Source organism: Myxocyprinus asiaticus, chromosome 40 (assembly GCF_019703515.2).
Source record: "Myxocyprinus asiaticus isolate MX2 ecotype Aquarium Trade chromosome 40, UBuf_Myxa_2, whole genome shotgun sequence".
Classification (NCBI taxonomy): Eukaryota; Metazoa; Chordata; class Actinopteri; order Cypriniformes; family Catostomidae; genus Myxocyprinus; species Myxocyprinus asiaticus.
Genome location: NC_059383.1, coordinates 37,868,018 through 37,886,876, shown reverse-complemented (window position 1 = coordinate 37,886,876; position 18,859 = coordinate 37,868,018). Strand labels below are relative to the sequence as shown.

Below are 18,859 nucleotides of genomic sequence, written 5' to 3'. Positions count from 1 at the left end.
CTAACTATATAAGATCCATACTGTGTGTCATCCTTTCAGGTTAAATCCTTTAATTCAACCAGATCGTTATCAGTAACAAGCATAGTAAAGCAAGGTAAAATGCATAACTAGGCCCTAGAATAAAATATTAAGAACTATATCAGATGTAATAATAATAATAATTCATAATTCATTATGCCCCAACATTTAAAATTATGGGGGGATTTCAGTCAATTTCAATGTCATTTTTTCCCTGAGCCCCCTTAATTTCTGACCCTGGTCTGGGGTGATATAACATATGAATATTATATTTTGTGTTTATGGAAGTGTCTGAGATGCAGCACCTTTTTAAACATGATGAGCGAGATGACAGCTGACGCCGTGAAGAGAGCAGCGATCAGAATCATTATGATGCCCACAGGAATACTTTTATTCAGTCCAGTCAATGCTGAGATCCAGCCACTACACACACACACACACACACACACACAAAAACACAAACACACACGCACACGCACGCACAAACACACACACACGCACACGTACGCACAAACACACACGCGCACGCACAAACACACACGCGCACGCACAACAGCATCAGTCTTCATCCATATTATATCCTTCTATAATATCACAACACAAAACAATGTGTGTGTGCGTGTTTGGCAGTACTTGTGAAGACCACATTTTAAATGTCCTTAAAAATATAGTGAAACGTAATAAATTACTTGGTCTTCATTATGTTAAAGCTGCGTAAAAAAGTGCGTAACCTTTTGATGTTACAATACTTTCTCTTATCCCAGTTTAAAATGCAAGTAAGTCACTTGCAGGTTGATTTCGCCGAAAAATGTAAACACTGTATCTCTGTGGCTCTGTCAAAACACAGCAGTTGATCTGAGCATTCCGAACAGCCCAATTGCAACATTGGCTTAACATATGTCATGATAAAAGACTTTGGGGCGGTCTATCGGTTTGTTCAATCAATGGCAGACGGGGGAAGAAACATATGTTTGAAAATGTTTATTTTTGCAATTCTGTTTGATGGTGTTAGTAGTGCAGAAATTACACACTTCAGTTTTAAATGCTCATAAGTCATTAAAATCATGTTGTACTTCAATACTGTCAACAGGTTTGTGAGGGTTAGATTTACAGGTAGGGTATAGTAAATATTGTGAACTTAGTATTAAATCTATTGTATCTACATAAGGTCCTCACTCATTTTGTTAGGTGTGTGTTTTCTCACCTGGCTCCCCAACCTACAATGCCGATAGCTTGCAACACGTGTACACCAAACTGGCAGATATACACAAAAAAGAATACAAAGAACCTAAAAGAGCTGTCACTCCTTCAGAGAGAGAGAGAGAGAGAGAGACAGAGAGAAACCAGTTACAATCAGAATTCTCTTTAAAGTATCTTTGTGTGTGTGTGTGTGTGTGTGTGTGTGTGTACCTGAACGCTCCATACAGGGGTCTGTACCAGCAGACAAAAGAACAGGGTGTAAAGAGAATGAACCAGAGCATAGCCAACCCGAAGTCCACTCCCCTCGTCACATCTACACAGAACCACGCCAAACAGCCAAATATATTTGCAAACAGCGTCCCCGTGTGGACTGCAAGAGAATTACATGAAAAAAGAAAATTAAGAAACAAGTCACCCATTGTTTTATTCTTGAGCACAATATGACATTTCAGGTGTTTTCAGACCTGTAGCTTGTTTGATTCATTCTGAAAAAGGGGCTAAAGTTGGTACAATGTTGCATTTCCTTCTTTGTTCAGTTTTTAAAATGGACCAAAATTGTGTTAATAAAAGTCACATGTGAGCAAACTGTCCCCTCACTGGTCAGAATGTTTGTGCGCTGTTCTGGGATTTAACTCATACATCGATATTCCGGTTGAAATGATATACCTGTAAAAATGTGTCAACAAGAATACATTTTTAATTTCTCCCCTTTTCTCCCCAATTTGGAATGCCCAATTCCCAATGGGCTCTAAGTCCTTGTGGTGGTGTAGTGACTCGCCTCAATCCAGGTGATGGAGGACGAATCTCAGTTGCCTCTGTGTCTGAGACCATCAATCCGCACACCTTATCACGTGGCTTGTTGAGCGTGTTACCTTGGAGACGTAGCACGTGTGGAGGCTTCATGCTATTCTCAGCGGCATCCACGCACAACTCACCACACACCCCACTGAGAGCGAGAACTACATTATAGCGACCACGAGGAGGTTACCCCAATGTGACTCTACCCACCCTAGCAACCGGGCCAATTGGCTGCTTAGGAAGCCTGACTGGAGTCACTCAGCACGCCCTGGATTCGAACTTGCGACTTCAGGGGTGGTAGTCAGAGTCTTTACTCACTGAGCTACCCAGACCCCCCACTTAGGTGTTATATTTGATACCAATCTGTCCATTGAAATCAAATTTCCAGTGTTTGTAGAACAGCATTCCTCCACCTCAGAAATATTGCTAAGTTACGACACATGCTCTCTGTTGCTGATGCTGAAAAACTAATTCATGCGTTCATGACCTCAAGACTAGATTATTATAATGCATTACTGGGAGGATGTCCTGCAAGTTCAATAAATAAACTTCAATTGGTTCAAAATGCAGCTGCCAGAGTGCTGACTAGAAACAAGAAATATGATCATATTAGCCTCATTCTATCATCCTTACATTGGCTACCTGTTAAATTTCATATTAATTTTAAAATTCTGTTAACTACGTACAAAGCTTTGAATGGTCTAGCTCCGCAGTACTTAAGTGACCTTCTGACATGCTATATTCTGTCACGTTCATTACGATCACAACATTCTGGCTTGTTAAGAGATCATTTTCCTATTTGGCTCCTAAACAATGGAATAGTCTCCTTAACACTGTTCGGGACACAGACATCTCACTCAGTTTAAGTGTAGACTAAAGACTCATCTATTTAGCTGGGCATACACCTAATATATCCATCAACTCATAATTAGGCTGCTTTAGTTAGGTCTGCCAAAACCAGAAACAATGATCATGATCTATAACTCTGCAAAAAATTGAATGGCATCTATGCTAATATTATTCTATTTGTTTCCATGTCTTAACCTCGGGATTCATATCCCAAGGTTACAAGAGCCGGCCAGATCCAGCTCCATTCCTGCTTGGTGTCGGACTCCACTGCTATGTGTCTCTGAGTGATGATGACTAAACGCAGCCGGTGCCAGCCAGACATCACTTCAATCTATTACGATGGACTTCAGAGGATGAACTGATTCAACTCCGACTGTAAGACATCAGATACTTCATATGCCATTGCCTGAACCTTGGACTTAGGATAGACCTCACCGAAATGACCTGCTGGTTGGACTGCGATGCACCTCACTGATCTCTGCCTGCATCACCTCGGTCTAATGATGGACTACACTCTGAATACATAGACTATCAATTAATTGCCAACAAAAGCCTTCATCAGCCAACTAACAAAGGACAATGCATCAATGTGAATTTCTGCAGTTAATCCAGTCATTAATCTTACAGTTCTTAGGAAATATTTGTTTAAACACTGGCCCTTAACACTTACTTAATTTACTCATTTTAAACCATGACCTGCACTGCACATAAATAACTAATATTGGCATTATATTCATGTTGTTTAGCCAGAGAGGAACTGACCCCCACAGTGAGTCTGGTTTCTCCCAAGGTTATTATTCTTCATTAACCAACATCTTATAGAGTTTTGTGTTCCTTACCACAGTCGCCTTTAGCTTGCTCACAGGGGCTCTAAATACAATTATTATTTAATTTCTATACACAATTTACAATCATATTTAATCAAACTACGTAATGATGACTCTAAGACATTATAGATATTACAGTTTCATGTTCTGTTAATGCATGATGATCTGTAAAGCTGCTTTGAAACGATGTGCGTTGTGAAAAGCGCTATACAAATATAAATGACTTGAATTGAATGACAAATTGATTATATAAAAAATTCAAAATAATAATAGCTTTGCTACCTGGTCAAGTAATGGCCTCATTTTGAATCTCTATAAATGCGTCACCCAAGAAAATAATAATTAAAGATGTCTAAACTTATACTATCTTTATGATATTAGTGCTGTCTTTGCAAATCCTTTTCACAATTACTCAAAAGCTGCTCCATTAATATTAGAACACAAAGTGAAGTGTTAAATAAATGAACAGCACTAAAAGAGAGCCAGAAAGCATTCACAACAGAATGAATTCAATCATTCACAAAAATCCTTCTGCAGAAATGAAAAAAGACTCAAATTGAATAATGGACTCTATAGCAGCAGTTAAGTGTGTGACTTGAATTCTGAGTTTTGGAGTGAAAGTTGACAAGTGTTTTAACAGAGAACTATTACCAGAGTGACAAAATCCCCCTCGGTTCTTCCATCACATTCACAGCATAATCTCAGTGTTGGCTCAATATTTGAAAGAACACTTCAACTAAAAATTCTGTCAACATTTACTCCCTGTAAATCCAAACCTGCATCATTTTCTTCCTTTCATAGAACACAAAAGACGAAATTGTGAAGAATATTCACCAATATCGGGTCTGGGTAGCTCAGTGAGTATTGACGCTGACTATCACCCCTGAAGTCGCAAGTTCGAATCCAGGGTGTGCTGAGTGACTCCAGCCAGGTCTCCTAAGCAACCAAATTGGCCCGGTTGCTAGGGAAGGTAGAGTCACATGGGGTATCCTCCTCGTGGTCACGATTAGTGGTTCTGGCTCTCAATGGGGCGTGTGGTAAGTTGTGCGTGGATCACGGAGAGTAGCATGAGCCTCCACATGCTGTGAGTCTCTGCGCTGTCATGCACAACAAGTCACGTGATAAGATGCATGGATTGACGGTCTCAGAAGCGGAGGCAACTGAGACTTGTCCTCCGCCACCTGAATTGAGGTGAGTAACCGTGCCACCACAAGGACCTACTAAGTAGTGGAAACTGGGCATTCCAAAATGGGGAGAAAAGGGGATTAAAAAAATAAAAAATATTCACCAGTATCAAACAATATTCAGCCTCTCTCTTCTATACAATTAAAGTGGTCAGTGATTTTTACAGTCAAGCTCCAAAAAGGAAAAAAAGCACAAATTGTGTGCTATATTTTCAAGCCTTCTGAAGCCATACAACAGCTCAGAGAGAGGAAAAGACCGAAATGTATGTTTAAATAGTTATTCACTGATAATCTGCAGAAGCGCTCATATCTTATTTAAGCTTGTCGCATCACATTTGGTTACAAGACATGCAAGAAACAATAGCGCCTTGATTTATTGACATCAAAAGCTGATGCAATGCATCTTGATGCACCAAATCAGAACTTTACATTACAACAAATGACATGCGAGAACTAGGGCAGAGGGCAAGATTATCAGTCAATAACGCCTTAAAAGTTTGCAATATAAGTCGTTATGTTCCAAATGTAGACTTGGAATATAGCACTCGAGTCGTATGGACTACTTTTATAGTACTTTAATGGAGCTTTTCTGTACTTTTTGGAGCTTGACAGCATTAGTTCCAATTATGAAGAGAGCACTCAAGATAATATTTGCAAAAAACAAACAAAACAAAACAGAGGGAAAAAATGAGGTAAAATATGACAGAATTATAATTTCCGGATAAACTTTCACTTTAGGGAAGAAAAGCAGAAAAGTATAAAGGACAGAGTTCCTCAAAGACAATCATTTCGAGGAATGGAAAGAAAAAGGAAGGAGAGAGAAAGAGTGAACACAGGAATATCCACATATCTCAAAATTACCCATATTTCAAGTATCCTCCCTCTCTCCCCCTGCCCAATTCCCTCCCAAATTCCTACACAACAACATCGAGCAAACTTTAAACACCAGTCTGATGGCACTAGTCACAGGATAGCTCCACCACACGACATATGGTGCAGATGCCCGCCCCTCCTTTGCCACCCACATAGTGCTGCAGTAAATAGTATGAAACTCTTTAAGTAGACCTCAAAGACTGACTGAAGTTTCTCGAGGGGACGAATGTGCTGAAGTCTATTAATTAGCCGTTTCCCAAGTGTCACTACTCAATTACACAAACGTAACACAACACATCTCTTCCCAGGCAGAAATAGACAAAAACAGGGCAAGACCAGCTGTGTACTCAACAGTCAAATTAAAAACACTGAATGCGAGTAATAACTTATGTACACTCTCTGTATTAGCAGCCGGACAAATAATCTCAAAGGAATTTTATTAGCACCAAAACAATCATAATTTAGTTTTGAATCATCATAATCGTCTCTCTTTAACCCATACAATTCAACAAGCAGTTTTTTTGTGTTCTAGAAAGGCTCTGAAAGTGTTGCTGAAATATAGAATTGCAAGGCTGCATTTGATTGATTTAGTTAGATCTAGTTAAGCAATGCATACAGGAAAGTGTTTGTTTGAGTGCCAGACAAAAGCTCTGTGTGTTTGTCACTGACAACAGCGGGCATGTACAGTAGAAAAGACAGAACGACTGATCTTCTGAAGAAAATCTGTGGCTCAGTATCTCACAAAAGCAAAACATGTTGCAGGATTTGAGGCTGTTACTCATCTCTTCTTTTGCTTTGAAAATAAATCTAATAAAAATCAGATTCCACTACTGCGACACAAGATGCGCTAGATTTCACATCAGCTGATTGGTTTAAAAATAGCTTTTGGTTGCTAGTGTGACGTGAATGGCGGAAAGTTACTCACACATCCACAGATAGTACATGATCTTAATGGTTTTCTGATACTCCACAGGGATGTCCACGGAGATGTCATGATAAAAACACGGACCCACAGGAAACTTCTCTGGAAGAGGCGGCCAGTTATTTTTCCTCCCTTAGGAAAAAAAGGAAGAGGTGGATGATAAAATAGGAGGATTATGACAAAAGGTAGCAACTCGTGGTTCAGTAATCAACAGCCACCACATTGCTGCACCGTCAAAATAAATAAAACAAGGGCAATTGACACACAATGGAATTATAAGTAGTTTATTTATAATACTGTATATATACACAGTGCATTCAGACAGTATTCAGACCCCTTTATTTTTTTCGCATTCAGCTTTCCTTCAACCCTGACCAGTCCCCCAGTCCCTGCCATGCATAACACCCCCACAGCATGATGCTGCCACCACCATGCTTCACCGCTGGGACGGTATTACACAGGTGATGAGCGGTGTCTGGTTTCCTCCAGACATGAAGCTTGGAACTGAGGCCAAACAGTTCAATCTTCATTTCTTCAGACCAGAGAATCTTGTTTCTCACAGTCTGAGAGTCCTTTAGGTGCTTTCATGTGTCTTGCACTGAGGAGAGGCTCCTGTCTGGCCACTCTGCCATAAAGCCCAGATCGGTGGAGTGTTGCAGTGATGGTTGTCCTTCTGCATGTTTCTCCCATCTCAACACATGATCTCTGGAGCTCAACCAGAGTGACCATCGGTTTTTTGGTCATCTCTCTTACCAAGACCCTTCTCCCCTGATTGCTCAGTTTGGTCGGGTGGCCAGCCAGCTCTAGGAAGAGTCCTGGTTGTTTCAAACTTCTTCCATTTAAGAGTTATGGAGGCCACTGTGCTCTTGTAGCCTTCCCCAGATCTGTGCCTCAACACAATCCTGTCTCTGAGCTCTGCAGGCAGTTCTTTTGACCTCATGGCTTGGTTTTTGCTCTGATATTAATTTTCAGCTGTGAGACCTTATATAGACAGGTGTGTGCCTTTCCAAATCATGTCCAGTTGATTGAATTTGCCACAGGTGTACTCCAATCAAAGTGTAGAAACATCTCAAAGATGATCCAGAGAAATGGGATGCACCTGAGCTAAATTTCAAATGTCATAGAGAAGAGTATGAATACTTATGTCAATGTGATATTTCAGTTTTTTCTTTATTTTAAATTTGCAAAGTTATAAAAAATTTGTTTTTTTGCTTTGTTATTATGGGGTATGGAGTGTAGACTGATGTGAAAAAAAAAATTATAATTTAAAGCATTTTAGAATAAGGGAGCAACATAACAATGAAGGGGTCTGAATACTTTCTGAATGCACTGTGTGTTATATATATATATATATATATATATATATATATATATATATATATATATATATATATATATATATACACACACACATAGTACTGTGCAAAAGTTTTAGGCACTCAAGATGTTTCACAAACATTTGTCTTAAAACAGTTATTTAAATCTTCAGCTTTAGTGTGTCAATAGGAAATATAAATGTTAGACTCCCAAACATTAGAAAAGATTAGATTAGAAGAACAGGGAGCCCTGCAACAAATGGCATGGCCCTCACAGAGCCCCCACTGAACATCGAGTCAGTCTGAGTTTACATGAAGAGACAGAAGCAATTGAGACAGCCGAAATAGATAGAAGAACTGTGGTGAATTCTCCAAGAACATCCTATCTGCCAACAACCAAGAAAAACTGTGTCCAGGTGTATCTAGGAAATTGGTGCTGTTTTGAAGGCAAAGGTGGTCACACCGAATATTGATTTAGTTTTTTTTTGTTTTGTTAACTGGACTTTGTATGATGTTAATTGATCAATAATAATGTCATGAATAGTTTTCATTTAAGAAATCCTTACTATGCAACAGTTTTTCACAAGTGCTTAAAATTTTGTACAGTACTTTCTAAATGCACAGAATATATATACAGTTGAAGTCAGAAGTTTACATACACTTTAGCCAAATACATTTAAACTCAGTTTTTCACAAGTCCTGACATTTAATCGTAGAAAACATTCCCTGTCTTAGGTCAGTTAGGATCACTACTTTATTTTAAGAATGTGAAATGTCAGAATAATAGTAGAGAGAATGATTTATTTCAGCTTTTATTTCTTTCATCACATTCCCAGTGGGTCAGAAGTTTGTATACACTTTGTTAGTATTTGGTAGCATTGCCTTTAAATTGTTAACTTGGGTCAGACGGTTTGGGTATCCTTCCACAAGCTTCTCACAATAAGTTGCTAGAATTTTGGCCCATTCCTCCAGACAGAACTGGTGTAACTGAGTCAGGTTTGCAGGCCTCCTTGCTTGCACACGCTTTTTCAGTTCTGCCCACAAATTTTCTATCAGATTGAGGTCAGGGCTTTGTGATGACCACTCCAATACCTTCACTTGGAGTTATGCTTGGGGTCATTGTTCCTTTGGAAGACCCATTTGCGATAGAGCTTTAACTTCCTGGATGATGTCTTGAGATGTTGCTTCAATATATCCACATCATTTTCCTTCCTTATGATGCCATTTATTTTGTGAAGTGCACCAGTCCCTCCTGCATCAAAGCACCTCCACAACATGATGCTGCCACCCCCATGCTTCACGGTTGGAATGGTGTTCTTCGGCTTGCAAGCCTCACCCTTTTTCCTCCAAATATAATAATGGTCATTATGTTAAATTTTGTTTCATCAGAAAAGAGAACATTTCTCAAAAAAGAAAGATCTTTGTCCCCATGTGCACTTGCAAACTGTAGTCTGGCTTTTTATGGTGGTTTTGGAGCAGTGACTTCATCCTTGCTGAGCAGCCTTTCAGGTTATGTCGAAATAGGACTCGTTTTACTGTGGATATAGATACTTGTCTACCTGTTTCCTCCAGCATCTTCACAAGGTCCTTTGCTGTTGTTCTGGGATTGATTTGCACTTTTCGCACCAAACTACGTTCATCTCTAGGAGACAGAATGCATCTCCTTCCTGAGCAGTAAAATGGTTGCGTGGTCCCATGGTGTTTATACTTGTGTACTATTGTTTGTACAGATGAACGTGGTACCTTCAGGCATTTGGAAATTGCTCCCAAGGATGAACCAGACTTGTGGAGGGGCACAATTTTTTTTCTGAAGTCTTGGCTGATTTCTTTTGATTTTCCCATGATGTCAAGCAAAGAGGCACTGAGTTTGAAGGTAGACCTTAAAATACATCCACAGGTACACCAGTGTGACGAGGAGGAGGGCGTGGCCGGCCGTGATGTGCACAGCCAGCGCTGAATCAGCTGATCATTGGGAGAGTGATCCTTGCCCATCCTTATACTGTTACAACCACCAATTGACTCCAATTAGCCAATTAACCAATTACCTATCAGAAGCTAATTGCCTAAAGGCTTGACATCATTTTCTGGAATTTTCCAAGCTGCTTAAAAGGCACAGTTAACAATGTATGTAAAGTTCTGACCCAGCAGAATTGTGATACAGTCAATTAAAAGTGAAACAATCTGTCTGTAAACAATTGTTGGAAAAATGACTTGTGTCATGCACAAAGTAGATGTCCTAAACGACTTGCCAAAACTATAGTTTGCTAATATGAAATCTGTGGAGTGGTTCAAAAATGAGTTTTAATGACTTCAACCTAAGTGTATGTAAACTTCTATATATTCCTGAATAATATTTATACATTATTATTATTAAGGGGTTTATTTTGCGATAACAGTAGATTCTAGACTCTAGATTACCCCACTAATTACATGGTTACTTACCAAATAAATAATTAGACAGACATGAAATACTGATTTGCATTTGATTTGAGAAATTATGTTATTATATGAGAAGAAAGAGACCGCAGAGACTCCAGAAACAGCTGAATTCCACATCAGAGTTCTGTTGGTGTTTATATTGTGAAAATGACTGTCTGACTGCTCATTATCCCACTTATTTCATGATAACTTGCCAAATAAATAAGTAAATGACGTGAAATATTGATATGAGCTGAAACTATTTTATGAGCTTACTTGTAGAGATCGCATAGTGATACAAGAAGCAGGAAAGACGACTCGCAAAACACTGGATGACCGGTGAAATATCACTCTACGTGATATGCAGTCATTAAGACATATTTGAAAGCTGGATGGCACGAGTGACCAATCAGATTCAAACAATTTGAATAACGGAGCTGCGTAATAATATAATTTTTGTTATATTTTACTGTATATTCTGCTTTATGTTATGTCCTGTAATGCCCTAATTTCAGATTTACATGCCCCTAAAAATCATGTAAAAACTATGCTGATCAGGCAACCTATTCCTGTCTAAGTGGGTGGTTCTTGGCCAAAATAAGCTGCAGTGTGGAGAAGACTTCATGCTCTGTGAGGCTAATAACTCACCACCTGATGCGCTGAGCGACTGCATCTCTCTCTCCCTGCGGTCCAGCTCAGCGGCTTTCCTCTCCAGCTCTTCCTGTCTCCGCATTAACTCTGCCTGGGCTCGTGCCTGATCCTACACATATATATACACAAACCGGTCAAACACACACAAACACAATTCTGCTAACAGGCACAGTAGAACACAACCCCAGGAGAGTCAACATTAAACACACACATACACATACACACACATCTAGTTCTGTGTCCAAGGGCTTCTTAGAGATTGTTTACAACAGGCAGAGCTGTCAAAACCAATCAAAATCATCCAGAACTGTCACAATCAGGTTCTCTATGGTCAGTTAGACACTGAACTTCAATAAGACCATGCTGCGAGTGATTCATTTCAGTCTCATTTCCTCTCCGTCAATCTTCTTTCGAGTCATTACACATTTTAAATTTGAATATGGTCATTAAACACATAACATTATAGATTATGACAGGATGTTTGATCTTAAACCAAGTGTGTACTACATAGATGTTTGTTTTATTTACAGTACATGTATTTACAGTAGAGCATAGGGATGACAATTTTTAGGAATTTTCATTGTTGATTAACATTAAAATTAACTATCAATTATAGGGGCCTGGGTATCTCAGCGAGTATTGACGCTGACTAACACCCCTGGAGTCGCGATTCGAATCCAGGGCATGCTGAGTGACTCCAGCCAGATCTCCTAAGCAACCAAATTGGCCCGGTTGCTAGGGAGGGTAGAGTCACATGGGGTAACCTCCTCGTGGTCGCAATTAGTGGTTCTCGCTCTCAATGGGGCGCGTGGTGAGTTGTGTGTGGATCACGGAGAGTAGCATGAGCCTCCACATGCTGTGAGTCTCCGCGGTGTCATGCACAACGGGTCACGTGATAAGATGCGCGGATTGACGGTCTCAGAAGCGGACGCAACTGAGACTTGTCCTCCACCACCCAGATTGAGGTGAGTAACCACACCACCACGAGGACCTACTAAGTAGTGGGAACTGGGCATTCCAAATTGGGAGAAAAGGTGATACATTTTTTTAATTTTTTTTTTTATAAACAATCAATCAAGCAACAGTAAGTAGCTAACAAATCATGATTTTGTGGGATAAAATAAACTAATGCAACTAGCTAGACTTTTGACATGTCCCGCCCCAATACCTCAATACATGCTAGAAAATATGCAACTGTCCAACCATTTCATGGGGCCTTTCCATTTCTTTCTTTTTTTGCTTCTATTTTTTGCATGTGAAAAGAATGACTCATTTGTCTAGTTCTTAAGATGGAGTGAGAATTGATCTTTCAGGCTTTTGGACATCCAGGTAAGTTCTGACTAAAAATATTGGACTTGGACCTTGTTGCGTCAATTTACAAGTACACTGTGTACTCTTTACAGCAGTGTCCCAGTTGTGAAAGATTATAATTTTCAGTATCACTCTGTTGATGCATACTGTCCTGCAGAGCACTTGTTTCTGGGTCATTTTAAGGCCTCAGAATTCCCCGGGTTCCAGGCTTTCCCGGAAGGCAGCATCATGTGACACAAGTGGCTTACTCAAGCCATTGGGCAACAAGTCCTTAAACAAGCCTTCTGTTGAAACCCCGAGGTTAAACTCCAACTGACGCCTCCTTCCCTGCACCCTCCATAGTGCAGGCAGATACAGTATAACTAAAAAAATTCCTCTTCATATTTTTCAGCTTCTTGGTGATATTCAATATGGGTGTTTCTTCAACTTTGGGCACTTTCATGTCCTGGGTGTTAATTTTCATTGAAACATCGATTTAGAAACTTTTTTCTTTTTGTTATATGAAGGTCACAATAAAAACTGCATTGGAAACTTCTTTCTAGGACATCATAATTTATTTGTGGTACTTTTTATATGCCTTTTTTGTATAGATTTCACTGTTTTAGTCTCATCCCAGACCCAATGTAAAATAAGCATAAACAATTTCAATATTTATTGTGTGAAAATCATTTCTATCAATTATTCATAAAATAAGACCGTACCACAGTTGTGGCTACATTTCCACCACACCAAACAATTTTACCCCAAGTAATTTTTACTTATTTACCAAGTCAACAAGAGTGTCAGTGAACAGCATGCTTGAGATAAGTAATGTTAAGTAATGTAAAGAATACAAAGACAAATCAAGGTAAATATCAATATTTAAATCCTTTGCCAGAAAATATTATTTAATTGTATTTAGTATACATAAAATGTTAACTATGAAATTAGCCTTTACTAAACAAAGGAGTCTGCAATTTCATTCAAAAACATTAAAAACATCTAACTGTCGTGTGTGAAAATCCCAGGAGATCAGCAGTTACAGAAATACTCAAACCAGCCCGTTTGGCACCAACAATCATGCCACCGTCCAAATCACTGAGATCACATTTCCTCATTCTGATGGTTGATGTGAACATTAACTGAAGCTCCTGACCCGTATCTGCATGATTTTATGCACTGCACTGCTGCCACATGATTGGCTGATTAGATAATCACATGGATGATTGTTGGTGCCAGACGGGCTGGTTTGAGTATTTCTGGGATTTTCACACACAACAGTCTCTAGAATTTACTCCGAATGGTGCCAAAAACAAAAAACATCCAGTGAGCGTCAGTTCTGTGGACGGAAACGCCTTGTTGATGAGAGAGGTCAACAGAGAATGGCCAGACTGGTTCAAACTGACAGTCTACAGTAACTCAAGATAACCGCTCTGTACAACTGTGCTGAGAAGAATATCATCTCAGAATGCTATTATGCCATTGTTTTGGTGGCATGAGGTGGACCAACACAATATTAGGCTGGTGGTTTAAATGTTGTGGCTGATCGGTGTATATAGGTCTAGATATATGCCGTGACAAGAAAAAGTATGTGAACCCTTTGGAATTACCTGCATTTATATATAAATACTGTATCTTAAAATCTGTTTTTTTCTTCATCTAAATTACAATAATGAACAAACACAATCTGTTTGAACTAATAACACACAAATTATTGTATTGTCCTTGTTCATGTTTAATAACTCATTCAAGCATTCACAGTGTATGTTGGAAAAAGTATGTGAACCCCATAATCTAATGACATCAACAAAAGCTAATTACAGTCAGGTATTGGCAAACCTGGCATCCAATTAATGAAATGAGATTGGAGGTGTGGGTATTAGCTACTCTGACTTGTGAAAAGCACTCAAATATTTTGAGTTTGCAATTCACAAAAAGCATCTGGTGACATGGACCATGCCTGGTAATAAAGAGATCTCAGAAGACCTATGATCCAGAAGTGTTGCTTTGCATAAAGCTGGAAAGGGTTACAAAGTTAGCTCGAAGAACTTAGATATTCATCTGTCCACAGTTAGACAAACTGTCTATGAATGGAGACGATTTAGCACTGTGGCTATTCTCCCTAGAAGTGGCCGTCAGCCAAAATGACTCAAAGGGCACACCACAGAATGCTCAATGAGGTAAAATGAACGCTAGAGTGACAGCTAAAGACTTGAAGGAATCATTGGAACTGGTTAAGATCTCTGTTCATTAGTCTACTATATGGAAAACATTAAACAGGCATGGTGTCCATTGCAGGACACCACGAAGGAAGCCGCTGCTTTCCAACAAAAACATTGCTGCGTGCCTGAAGTTTGCCAAAGACCAACCTTGACACTCCACAATGCAACTGGGAAAATGTTTTGTGGACTGATGAAACTAAGGTTGAATTGTTTGGGAAGAATATGCAGCACTACGTATGGCATAAAAAGGGCACTGCATACCAACATGAATACATCATCCCAACAGTGAAGCACGGTGGAGAGAGCATCATGATTTGGGGCTGCTTTGCTACTTCAATATAGACAGTTTGAACTGACTCACAGAAGTTAATCGTACTTACAAACTCTACCGCTGTTTTTGCTACTAAACTGTAGCCAAAACATTGCTACTAAATCGTAGACTTGATTTTCACAGACTTGAACGCTCTCATACTCACGAGTCAAAGAAGTATTTCAAATGCAACGATTATTAGGAAACGTAATAACCAAAAACAAAAAAATATAGTTTACTTATTGCTTATCTTGCCGGCAAAATCATTGTGAATATATTATGATCATTCCATAAATCGCCCAGCCCAAATACATACTAAGATCACACGAGACATTGTGCCCATGTCTTGTGTCCTCACTCGCAGCATCTGACGTCACTAAAGAAAGCCTGAGCAACTGAGTTAGTCATCTCATTCAAACTCTGTGTGTATCTGTCTGTCCATATGTCTGTGGAGTGTGGCATCCCCCGTCCCTCGGGCGAGTTGAATTATACAGTATAACTGCGCTCGTGAGCAGATCGTCTTGACAGCTCTGGGGTCTTCTGCCTGCTGGAAGCATCTGTTGTCCTACTGAGTGTTTTTTCTGAGATTATTTTAATGTGGGAGTTTAGAAAAGGCCTCATGTTATGTTGTCTTCCTTGTAAATCACTATATATTATGGCTGCCCCGACCAAAGATTTTCCTATTCGACTAGTAGTCATTAGTTTAAGCCATTAGTTGACTAGTTGTGACACGTTTATGATATTAATTTAATTACTTAAATATACATTTTTGGGGGGATATCAGAAAATGGTTTGAGTTCCAGGGCTGAGAAAGAATGTTATAAGTAACATTGCTAACACTGTTCTACAATACAGAGAAATACTAAACCATAATAATGAGCCTTTCAAATTTAAATTTTACAAGCGCACACACGAAGCAAGCCGCAGTGACACCGGCAAAAGCAGTAATGATTCTGAATGTGTCGGAAAAACCATCTAAACGTTGTCTAAACATTTTGTTGATTCATAGAGAGAAATACACATTAAGTTAAACATGCAGTAAGCGAGGTACTAATTTAGCTTCCCCACGAATACTTGGATAAGCCTAATAGCGCATATTTATCTAGGTTATCTAACATTAAAGCAAGCGGACATGCTAAGTGGCTAACGTTATGCTACTTACATGTTTCAAATGATAAGCCATGTTTGAGGTCGATGAATGATAGGCGAACGTTTGCCTGCAGAGTTTGCATGTCACCTTCTTGAGGTCATCCTTTACCCTCTCAAAATTATCCCACACTTTGGTTTTCCTGCCCGACATAATTAATTACCGCATGGACCAGCCATGTAAATGATCATGTCTGTCCGTCACTGACTGCGTGACTTCGCTTTTTTTTCCTGCGACCAACCGAACAATAAAAATTTGGTCAACCAAGACTCTTCTAATCGACAAACGTTTGGTTGACTATTAGGGGGCAGCCCTACTATATATCCCTAAAAGCGATGTTTGGGGGCCTGGGTAGCTCAGTGAGTATAGATGCTGACTACCACCCTTGGAGTCACGAGTTCGAATCCAGGACGTGCTGAGTGACTCCAGCCAGGTCTCCTAAGCAACCAAATTGGCCCGGCTGCCAGGGAGGGTAGAGTCACATGGGTTAACCTCCTCGTGGACACTATAATGTGGTTCTCACTCTCGGTGGGGTGCGTGGTGAGTTGTGTGTGGATGCCGCGGAGAATAGCATGAAGCCTCCACACGTGCTATGTCTCCGCGGTAACGCGCTCAACAAGCCACGTGATAAGATTGACGGTCTCAGACGTGGAGGCAACTGAGATTCTTCCTCCGCCACCCGGACCACCATGAGGACTTAGAGCGCATTGGGAATTGGGCATTCCAAACTGGGGAGAAAAAGGGGAGAAAATCAACCCCCCCCCCCCCCAAAAAAAAAGAAAAAAAAAAAACTTCTGGAATTTTTATAGTCTGGACCTCAGAATAAAGAAAAGCTCCAATCTGTAGTTAGTTTTGTCTATTGTTGTGGTATCATCAATGTCAGATTAATCAGTCCACAAGACACATTCAAAGAAAATGAACAGTGGTTGGTCGATTTACATTTCAGTCAGATGGTCTCTTCATGTATAAATGGGCGGTTCTTGGCCAGAGCAAGGTGCAAAATGGATCAGACTTTATGGTGAAAGTCAAAAGTCTGGCTTTGTGAGACTGAGGATACTCTAACATTGTAAATATACCTGTGTCTGCTTAGGTTGAGTGTACGCTGGTGGTTCCTCCGTGGGTTTCATGATGGCTGGCTGTGTGTTGGTTGTGGGTGGGACTGCTTTAGGGGCGGAGCCTGGAGGCACCTACAATACAACATATGAGATACTGAGAAAGTGCAACTTCTTTTTCAATTAATTCAGAAATCATGGCGAATTCATTCAACTAAATGAATGAGCTTTGCAAAAAAAAAAAAAACATAAATTCTGTATTATTCAGAAATGCAGTAGCCTAATTCATATGCACGCATTTCTCAAGAAAAAAGAGAGTAATAATATTGCATCCAAAATATCTCCATTTGACTGACTGGCAGATGATGATGGGTTTTCTGCTGTAAGTGTGGGCTGTTCTGGGCACTGAGCCCTACACTGGTACAGCTTCATAAGGTATACAAGACATGACAGTTTTATGTTTGTATTTACAGTCTGCCTATGCTTTCTTGTTTGTTTGCATGAGTGTCTCTGTCTTCCCGTTCTTGGCTGTTCAGAATAGCATGCTACCATACTACTTTTACTATTTCAGCCGTATTAATATACAAAATGCTAAATTTATAAAATACATAAACCAAACACTACAGAAGCAAAAGCGCTGAATAAATAAAGCAGAATGATTCTTGTCTTTCATATGTGTGTAGAGTCACTAACCGGTTTTGTGTCTGTGAAAGGGTTATACTCCTCGAGGCCAGGAGGGGCAGTCCGCGTTACTTGCGTCACTGATGGATCCTGCACAAAACAAAAAGAACGAAAACATCCTTAGTCTTTTTCTCGAGGATATTTGGCACGATAGGCTAACTGAACAATGTTTGCAGTAGCTAAAAATAGTTTCAGCTAAATAATAGCTTATTTCCAGTTTGGTCAACACAGATAACAATTAAAGGACTTCCACCAGCATGTGCCAAATATTCAGCAAGGTAAAACAACTTACAAAGGATAAATCATGGAGAAGAGGAATTTTAGTCTTATGGAAAGTCTTATGAAGTAATAGTTTGATGGGTGCCTCTTGGGTGCCGAAGAAGACATATCGTTGTGCTCTTTATCAGTTTTTATTAGGGCTGATGATTAAATGTGTTAATTCAGTGCAATTAATTACATAAAAAATAAAGAGTTAAAAAAATTAACAAAATTAATCATGTTCTCTGACCGTAATAAGAAATATTCCTACCATTGGAGCAATTCAAGCTTAAAGAACCATCTGTTTTCAGCAGGGGGCAGTAAGTGAAACTCCAGCTGTGGGCAACGCACAGCTGTACAGACAACAAACCACACTCAGGCTTGCTTGACTCTAGCGACAGCACAAGATGAGAATGCGTTCTTGCTTTTAAACACAGCGCAATTCCGAATGCAGGGATCTCAAGAGTTTCAAACTATATTTAATTTGACACAGCGATGTAAAAATGCTGTTTATAATAGGGATGTGCACGAGTAGTCGAATACTCGAGTATTCGTTTTGCAGTAAGTATTCAAAAAGTAAAAATACTATTCGAATTTCACAAAATTTTGCTTTGCTGGCCATATATACAGTGAGATGCATGTTAAATCCTGAACACACAAACTAAAACTGGCAGTTATAACAGGATGCACTGGGTGGCGCTGTTGAGTGTGGACACAAGTTGATCACATTCGATGAGCAAACCGTTCTGTCAGTACGTTTAGATGGACACCAAAAAGCAAGTTATTGCCAGAATGTGGTTTTCTGCAAGAAAGCTGAGCTCCTGTTTAAATGTACTGTATAAA

The 18,859-nt window shown here is 39.6% G+C and overlaps 1 protein-coding gene across 4 annotated transcripts in view; it reads right to left on the bottom strand.

Moving 5' to 3' along the window:
* Window positions 1–18,859, bottom strand: part of LOC127431037 (secretory carrier-associated membrane protein 1-like) — a 50,493-nt gene that overhangs the window by 5,195 nt on the left and 26,439 nt on the right. For all 4 annotated transcript variants that reach the window (XM_051681234.1, XM_051681235.1, XM_051681237.1 and 1 more), the window contains exons 2-8: window positions 17,771–17,848; window positions 17,102–17,212; window positions 11,054–11,165; window positions 6,675–6,803; window positions 1,429–1,588; window positions 1,223–1,324; window positions 324–441 (exon numbers count right to left, since the gene is read on the bottom strand). In XM_051681234.1, the coding sequence (XP_051537194.1) occupies window positions 324–441; window positions 1,223–1,324; window positions 1,429–1,588; window positions 6,675–6,803; window positions 11,054–11,165; window positions 17,102–17,212; window positions 17,771–17,848 (810 nt within the window). The remainder of the gene's footprint in view (window positions 1–323; window positions 442–1,222; window positions 1,325–1,428; window positions 1,589–6,674; window positions 6,804–11,053; window positions 11,166–17,101; window positions 17,213–17,770; window positions 17,849–18,859) is intronic.